General features: G+C 43.1%; 1 protein-coding gene across 1 annotated transcript in view; it reads right to left on the bottom strand.

Moving 5' to 3' along the window:
* The window catches only part of LOC113477016 (rap guanine nucleotide exchange factor 5-like), a 68833-nt gene extending 65951 nt beyond the window's left edge, over positions 1-2882 (bottom strand). The window contains exons 1-2 of the mRNA XM_026843084.1: positions 2785-2882; positions 551-845 (exon numbers count right to left, since the gene is read on the bottom strand). Of these exons, the coding sequence (XP_026698885.1) occupies positions 551-845; positions 2785-2882 (393 nt within the window). The remainder of the gene's footprint in view (positions 1-550; positions 846-2784) is intronic.
* Positions 2883-8597: the final 5715 nt, after the last annotated feature.

The following is an 8597-nucleotide window of genomic DNA, read 5'->3' as shown; positions in this document are numbered from 1 at the left end:
ATGTGTATAAGAGACAGGAGAGAGAGCGCGATCAGTGCCCGCCGCCCGAGGCCTAAATCGAGGAGGGGGCGGCGGGGAGAACCGGGCTCCCTTCGGGAGCGGCACTCGGCATCGGGGGGTGGTGGTGCGGGGGGGCTGGTGTGTGAGGGTTTCCCTGTCCCCCAGGTGCTGGCTTGTGTAATTCCCAGCCGCCGGTCAAATAAATCAGGGGACAGGTAACAATAGTGAGAAGGCGGCGGGCGCTCCCGAGCACTCCGGCCATAGAGAAGCGGAATACACCCTCTGTAAGGCTGCTCTCCTGTGCTTCAACAAAGGCAATAAACCCAGCGGGACAGGCGTGCCCTGCATGCCGCTGAGCATCTCTTAAAACACAGATCTCCCTCCTTTCCAACAGCTTTTCGACTTGAGGAAACGAGCACCCCCACAGAAAGTTAAGCCCAGTGGCCACCCCGTGTGTGAGTCTCGGCTGAGCTGCGGTGTGGACACTGACTTCCTCCCTCTCCTCTCCCTGACAGGGAGGGGAGCTGAACAATCATCCATTTCTGCACACGCAGCCCGCATCCCCAGAGCAGCTAAAGCCAGCTGACCGAGCAGCGCAGGAGAGGGGGGTTTGCTGCTGACCCAGCAGGGCCCGCTGAGACCCATCCACGGCTGGAGAGCGGCTCCCAGCCCCCTGCGACATCCTCATCCTCCTGACAGGTTCAGTCACCGGAGGGTGAGTGACATGAAAGAGGCGGCTGTTGCAACACAAGTACAGCCAGTAGTAGCTGCCTCTGTCGTTCTGACCTGGTTTAGTTATATCGTTCAGTATGTCAAACACACATATGAAGGCAATACATGTACTACTGAAAAGGAGAAAAAACAGCATTTGTGCATCAAGTATGCAGTATCTGCCAGTGACAAAGACTTTACGTGGGCTAAAAACTGCTGAGGAACAGATTTTGGCAAAACAAGGGAGAGAAACCACTTTATGATCCCTCTGTCTATTATTTTATTCTTTATTCCAAGACCCAGCGAGTCTGATTGCTGCTTCTGGTTGTCAGTGTGGTACACACATGTCCAAAGATGCAGCCCCTGCCCTGAAGAAGTTTTCTTTATCAGTAAACAACATGTAGAATTGATCTATTAAATTTCTGCAAGGTCAGACATACAGGTACTGAGCCAATTAATGTCAGATATTCATTGTAACGCTCCCAGGGGACATTACTGAGCAGCCGCGTTACAGGAATACTGATGCATAATTGTAATCTTCCATTTCACCGGCTGTGTTTTTTTGTTGCCTACATATTTGGAAAGCTGCAATGAAAGAAGCAGCAAAAGAGAGAGAGGAAGAACAAGAAACAGGTGCAGCACTGAAGCAATTCAGTAACAGGGAGGCTTATCCAAACAAATAAATCTCTCCATTTCTCTGTCTTTTCTCTGGCATCCTCTAAAATAGCCCCAATCCTCATTTCCCTGTGCTCACTGACATTACAAACTGCAGCACATATGGGGCATATATGTACGGTATGGTGCTGTATTTGTATAAACCATCGATTTCCACATATAGGGGAAAGGATTTTAAGCATACCCATATACATTACATACACGAGCAGCTGGCAGCAAGTCAACAGGGAGCACTGGGAGGGTGAAAGCTCTCTCATACTGAAAGGACATTAACAATGGTTGTTCTGGAAGATGGTGTTCCCCCTTCAGCATCTCACCAAGCAGAAACATTATCCAAAAACCTTTTGGGTAACTGTATGCAAATTAACCGTGTAAACTGCCCCAATGGTGAGATTTTTGTAAGGCTCTTCCTCTTGTCCTTGCCTGGCTTAGCAGTTTCAAGGAAGAGAAAAATCAATCTCTTTTATCAAGTGCAAAACCAAGGCCAATCAGGTTCAATTTGGATTTTCGTTACCTATAATAATTAATTTAAAAAAAAAAAAAAAAAAAGAAGAGGGATAGAGAATTTCTTTATTTTGGTATCTTCTATTAAAAATAATTTTACTTTAAGGGAAGAATTATTAAAATCCTACTTATGCATGACATATTTTTGTGTTCAGTCAGACCCTTTAATCATACTACAAGCAACAACAATTCACCTGGCAACAAAGCAAAACACAGACAAGTCCTATGTATCTTCCCAATTTTTACAAGTTCTGATTTCACTACAGATACTACTCTAAAATGATATCCAGACACGCTTCATTTATCAGAATCTTGAATGGTCTGTGAAATTAATTCTTGCTGGAAGAAAAGCGGGCTGCTCTCAGCATGCTCCATCTAAATCCTGTGGCAGATGAGGAGGAGGATGTAAGGGGCCCCCAAGTGACAGCAGCGTGTACTGAAGAGCAAGGCAGCACCTTGAGTCCCTAAAAGTCAGCAGACTGACTCAAAAGACATTCTCATCATACGAAGCCTCCCAACATTTTTTCAGACCTTTACGCAGCCCTTGCTTAAGCAACCTGCACCGACCACGCAGGAGCACAGTGGCTCAGTGCTACCAGCTCTCTCATTTTACGTCCAGGCAGATGAATTGGGGCAGAGAGGCCACTGCAGGGTAGTGCTGCAGATCAGCAGGAGAACTGCAGTTCACTCGGGTGACACTACACTGGTACCTTGGCTTTAAGCCCCCCCACCCCCTGCGTACTTGCTCCAGTGCAGAGGGTGGGAAATGACTCCCAGTAGCCTGGGGCAGAATATGTTTGGACCCATGCTTTCGCAGAGGTGGGACAGGAAGGAGTAACGCACCAGAGATGCCGAATCGCTGCCTCGCTTCACATGTGGCCTTGAGCAAGTCACTTGTGCAGACTCTCCCTGTCTCTCTCAGTTGTGCCTTCAGAAGCACCATTTGCATCCTTCTTGGATGATATAATCAATCCCTGGTGCACGTTATCCATCACTAAGAAATTTAGCTAGTGTCCATGAAGCTCTGTGTGTGTCAACCATTACATTTCACATTTATTACAGCTTTTAATTAATCATCTCTTGATAGCTAAACACAGCACTATCAACCTCTACGTCACTTCCCAGCAGGAGTTTCAAGTAAACATTAAGTCCCTCTGGATTCAGTAGATCTTCCAACCAATATTATCGTCAATTTTCCACTCCTCTCATCCATCTTCCTAATACTGAGATAAGTCATTTAGCTCCTGGGTAATATATTTTAACAGCAGATGAGTGCTACCTTTATTTTCAGCATGAAAGGAACCCTGGGGTGATATAAATATTTATATGCTTAGAGGAATGAAACAGCTGGAAGTCCTTGCTTAACGGGTCTTAACTTGTGCAGGTTACGCTTTGCATGAGTAGGAATATGACCCTCTGAATTACCACTGAGGCAGAAGAAAGCAGACACATACAGTAGTGTTGAAAACAGCCACGACACTCCAGCTTCCTTATGGAAGATGTTAAATTTCTGGGTTATTCGCAATTGTCTGGGAAGAATCCTATCTCTGGCCAAAGCAACCGATAACTTTGGTATCAGTCAGAGATAATTCCATGTCCCTTGAATTCCTGAGTTTTTAATTAGCTAGAAACCAACACCCAGAATGTGCTACCTCCCCTCTTCCTACAAAAGACATCCACTTCTAGAAACACTGTTAAAAAGCTCTTCTAACAGCTTTCTAACAGAAAAAAAAAAAAAAAAAAAAAAAAAAAAGTGGACACAGAATATTCAGAAGCCTGCTTCACTGAACAGAAAAGTGCATTTTCACATCATTCCTCCATGGGACAGGACATCTGTGTAAAGATTTATTTCTTTATCTTACCCATTACTGAAGTATCTGTTAGTTTGAAACACCCCTAAGTAGCAGTGCAAAACAGGCACTTCCCAACAACAGAATTTTTCTTCAACATCTCTCCATCTGCCTTTTTAAAAAAGGGACCAGACCCTGAGCTACCCTGGCAAACACCAGATCCAGAGAGAGTCCCACACTGTTGGTTCCAATGGGTAAAGAAGTAATGCAGCAATTAAGAGATAACCTGACCAAACTTAATGGAGCATGGAAAACCCAGTCTGCAGATTTTCCTGCTGCCAAACAACTGAGCAAAGCCACAGTGAATTTTCTTTGGGTAACATGCAAGAAAGCAAACTTTACACAGGCTATCTGCTTCTAAATCACATTATGTAACAGAAATTGCCTCCTCTAGGAGTTACGGAGGGCAGGAACATTTTGTTTTCATAGCATAATTTGGTAAAAGTGACTCAACACAATCAGATAATGCTGATCATTTCTGCCTCTATATCTTTTGATGCTGGTGCCAGGGCATGCCCTTGAGAGGTACGGGAAAAGGCATACGTGAAGAATTCCCAGGGCTGTTCATGTTCTGAAAAGGAGACCGTCCTCCCCTAATGAATCCATGGAGCTTCCCTGCACACACACAAATACCTCCGTATAAGAGGTGTGAAATACAAGAGTGGAGGCTGGAAGGGGGCTCAGAAGCACAAGTGTAAACAGGCTTCTTCTACAGTTCAGGGAAGATGCCCAAATAGCTGACAGAGCAGGAAAAAAGCCACAAAATAACAAGGTCTTTGATTGTTTTCCTGGGCAGGTATCTCTTTGCTTGGATGTTATAATCAAACCCTGGAGCATATTACCTATGCAAAAGAAGAATTACAAAAACATGATAAAGACAGAAAGGTCAAGTCTGAAAACTGGGAAACCCTGACTAGTATTCTTTAATTTAGCATCTTTGAATAAGGCGCTTTGGGTTTTTGTTTTTTTGTTTTTGTGTTTTTTTTTAATATTGTGTCCTGCTCCTTTGCTACAGCTCTGCCTTGTTCAGCATATATTGAGGATTTGCTGTGGTCAAAGCTGAGACAAAGCATCCTTGTCTGTTGCGACCCTGCTGTACACACTGCAAAGGCTGGAAGCGCCCGCCTCTGCATTGTGACTCTGAGGTCCCCAAACCTGCCCACTGAGAACTAGCTTGGACACACCAAAAGTTACAGGGTTACAGCTGCTGTAGCTCAGAGCTCTGTCCAAGCTCATTACATCCTACAAGCAGATCCTGGCTGTAACAGCCAGTAAAGAAAACCCTTCACAGCTTAGGCTGAAGCATGCTCAGAGCTTACCGAGTCTTCAAATATTAACCTGCAAAGCTCTAAAAACTCTTTACAGAGCACGTAGAAACTGCATTTTTTTGGCCTCCAACTTGGGCCAGATTTGGGTGGGCAAAAAAACAAGGACTCTTCCCCAAAGGGATTTCAGATCCCATTTCAGACATACATCTAAAGGCCATAAGAGCTTTTCAGAGAACTACTGCTAGATTTAACACAGCAAAACAGTATTTACCCAAAACCTTACATTCAGCAGACTCTGAACCACATTAACTGCATTTTTCATTAAAAAAATTAAATAGGCTGAGGCAGACACCTTTCAGAACAAGCAGATAAGATGCAACAACTCTTAGAAGCATCTGAAAATGAAGTCTTACAATGTGAGGCATTTGCCAAAGCTAGTAATAGTAGACAATGACATGAATCCTAGCTATAAAATCCAAACATATTTATATCACAAACATGGAAGAAGGTTAAAAAAAAATCTTAAACCATTCTATTAACAGCTTCTCCTGTAACAGACAGTCTTTCAGACAGCATCTATCAAAGACTGAAGAAGATTGCCTGCTTACACTTCACTATGATTTGCCCTGGAATCAGTTATTGTGGAGACAGCAGAATAGGATTTAAAGTCACCAAAGTACAAACAGATGTACAAAAATGACCCTATTCTTTAGAGGCTATTCCTCTTTATTTGACAAGAAAATGGAAATGAACACATCACAATTAAAGTGGAGATGGACGACAATATCTCTGATCTCTGTGGGTAATCCATCTCAGAATATGTTGCTGTATTTCAGTTTTGAGACAGACTGAAATCTGCATTAATAGCCTTGATTCACTTTCAACTACAGCAAAAGAAAAACATTTCAAAGTCACCAGCACAGCTTATCCAAGTCGTATAAGGAGGAGACTGGTATTTCTTCTGCCACAGTTACCCTCTCTTTATTCTAAAAAGGTTAAAATTAAAAATAGCTACTATTCTACCTCTACTTAAATTATCAAAGCACAAAATGTTTTCCATGGGACTGCTGATTTTGTAATTAGTTGCATGACCACCATTTTTTTCCAAATTTCAAGGGAAAAATTACCTTACAGGACTGCAGGAACACGAACAGCACTCATGGCATATTCATATTAATTTTTTTTTTTCTCATCTCATGAACTTTTCTCCAGTTCTTCTTTGTACTTTAATATTTTTGTTTCCCTCTGCAGTTGCTAAATCTACTTTCATTAAAATGTGCTAATTCACAGTATGCTGCGAGAAACAGAAATCCACTAATGACATTAAAATGCCTGACACAGTGATTTTGTTTTGGTTCTCAGTGACTTCTGACCAGTCTATAAAACCATAAAATGCTTTAAATGATTCGACCACCACCTCCCCCAGCAAAGGGCACCCAAGGATCATACCAAAACTTCCCGGTGGTCTCACGCTGAGCTATCTGTCTCAGAGATGCACAACAAAGAGCCGACATTTGACTCAACACAACCTCCTCTGAATTTATCAACTTCGCAAATGGTGGTAAAATGAGCATGAGCCAGAGCACGGAATGAAAAATCAAAATCCTTTGTTGCTGAAGACAATTTTGAATATCACATCCAATAATACACAGAACAAGCCCTTTTAGAAAAACTGTTGGTGCTGTCATCTGCATACCAAGTATCTGCAGCAAAGGCAACGTTAATAACAAGTTACCCTTGTAGAGGGGTCAAAAGGACAGTGCTGGTAAGACAGAGATGACAGACAACAGGCATCAGGGAAAAGATTAATATCCCTACACAGTCATACATCAAGGAACTCAATTTTTCCCTGTAATCCCAAAACTGCTGAGAGTAGGATTATTTCTGCCTTCCCTATTACTAAGAAGAAAGAAACCGCTCATGGGAATAGGGCACAGCTAAATGCGAGTCCTTATGTGAGCGGAAAGGCTGCGGTTAGGTCCTAGGGCAAAAAATACCAACTCAGTCTCATGATGTTCCCAAGTGGTGGTCCCACCTCAAGTGAGGTTGGGGTTTCATTGTGCAGGCCACTTATAAAACATGAAAAAATCTGTGTAGTTCAAGAAAGACAAAAAGAATGGGAAAAAAAAGGAGCCTCACAAGGCATTTCATAGCAGATTAGTAGCAAGAAATGCCCTAAATCGAGATCAAATTGACTGTACCCCTGACTGGCCCCCAGTTACCTCATCATTTAAGGTGACGGCACTTTTTACAGATCAGGCTTTAATGAAAGGAAGCAATGTGTCTAACACAGGGAAAAGGGCACACTTTCTAAAATAGCATGGAAAAAAAAAATTACTGGTGTAACAACCACCGAAGTAATGATATCATAACCTTAACACTCCACATCTCTTTGTCAGATAATGAAAAATGTCTTTTTAAGACAACTGAAGGCTATGCATTTCGGGTTTCACTTTCTTGAAGCACATGCTCTTCATAGCTATTAGTAGATAAGTTTGACAGCCTGACAGAGAACTACCACCTTGGCAAGGACAACCTAGGAAACCTTCTCTCTGTAAGCATACAAAAGCAGAGGGGAAAAGAAAGGAGGAGGGAGTGGGGAGAGAGAGACGAAAGACATGAGGACAGTATTGTTATCCATTCTCTCACAGCTGGCAGGGCAGCACTTATTTCAAAAATACCTGAATAAGGAAGAATTGCAGGCCTAGAGCACATGTATTTGTAGAAGAACCTGCACCAGACCAGGGCAAATTAATGTGACTGTAGAACAAAAGGGGCAGGTGCCAACCACCCCTTCCAGTGGGCTTGCAATCAATGCGGGTGGGGTGTGGAGCTGGTTGGAAATTTTCCAGTACAACTTTTTTTTTTTACTGAAAAAAAAAAAAAAAAAATCACTGCAACTGAAACAGTGCCAGAACATGTCAATTTGAACAAAAAGCAGCCTGCCGGGCTCCCCTCGCCACTGGCACATACTGCCTGCCCCAGGCTGGCAGGGCTTCTGCATCCCCTGCCCTCCAGGAGCTCATCAGGCCTGGAGCTACATACAGCCTGGAGGCCCAGGTCCCAAGGTTTCCAGAGCAAGTGGCAGGAAAATCAAATCTCTATTTCTGCCCCAAGAGAGTTCTGCAATTGTATTATTTTCAACAGAAGCAGAATGGAAACTTCACACACACACACACACAATGTTAGTTTTCTTAGAGGACAGAATTCAAGCACTAGACACATCTCCCTTGCATATGTAGATGAAGCAACAGTTCAATCCCCTGAGCTACCGAAGTGTATCTTCCACTGATGTCAGTGGATCAAACCTTAGCTGCAGTGACAAGCATGCGGGAAATGAGATAAAAACTGCAGGATTTATGTCTTGGCCAGGAAGGGAGGAGGACTAACAAGGATTTGCAGAGGACTGCAGACTTAACCCAGATACCCCAGGACTGATAACACACACTCCTATTGTCATATGCCTTAGGGAAAGAAGAACGGAAGATGATTGACTAGATATACAGAAGTTATATTTGAGAATAATCTTATCAGAAGGGTGAAATTCAAGAAGTTACTAACTAGAAAAGAACTTAATTAACATCCGGGG

The sequence above is a fragment of the Athene cunicularia genome, assembly GCF_003259725.1.
Source record: "Athene cunicularia isolate RWA chromosome 2 unlocalized genomic scaffold, athCun1 chr2_part1, whole genome shotgun sequence".
NCBI lineage: Eukaryota > Metazoa > Chordata > Aves > Strigiformes > Strigidae > Athene > Athene cunicularia.
Note: the sequence above shows the minus strand (reverse complement) of the source record. Positions and strands in the feature narration are given on the sequence as shown.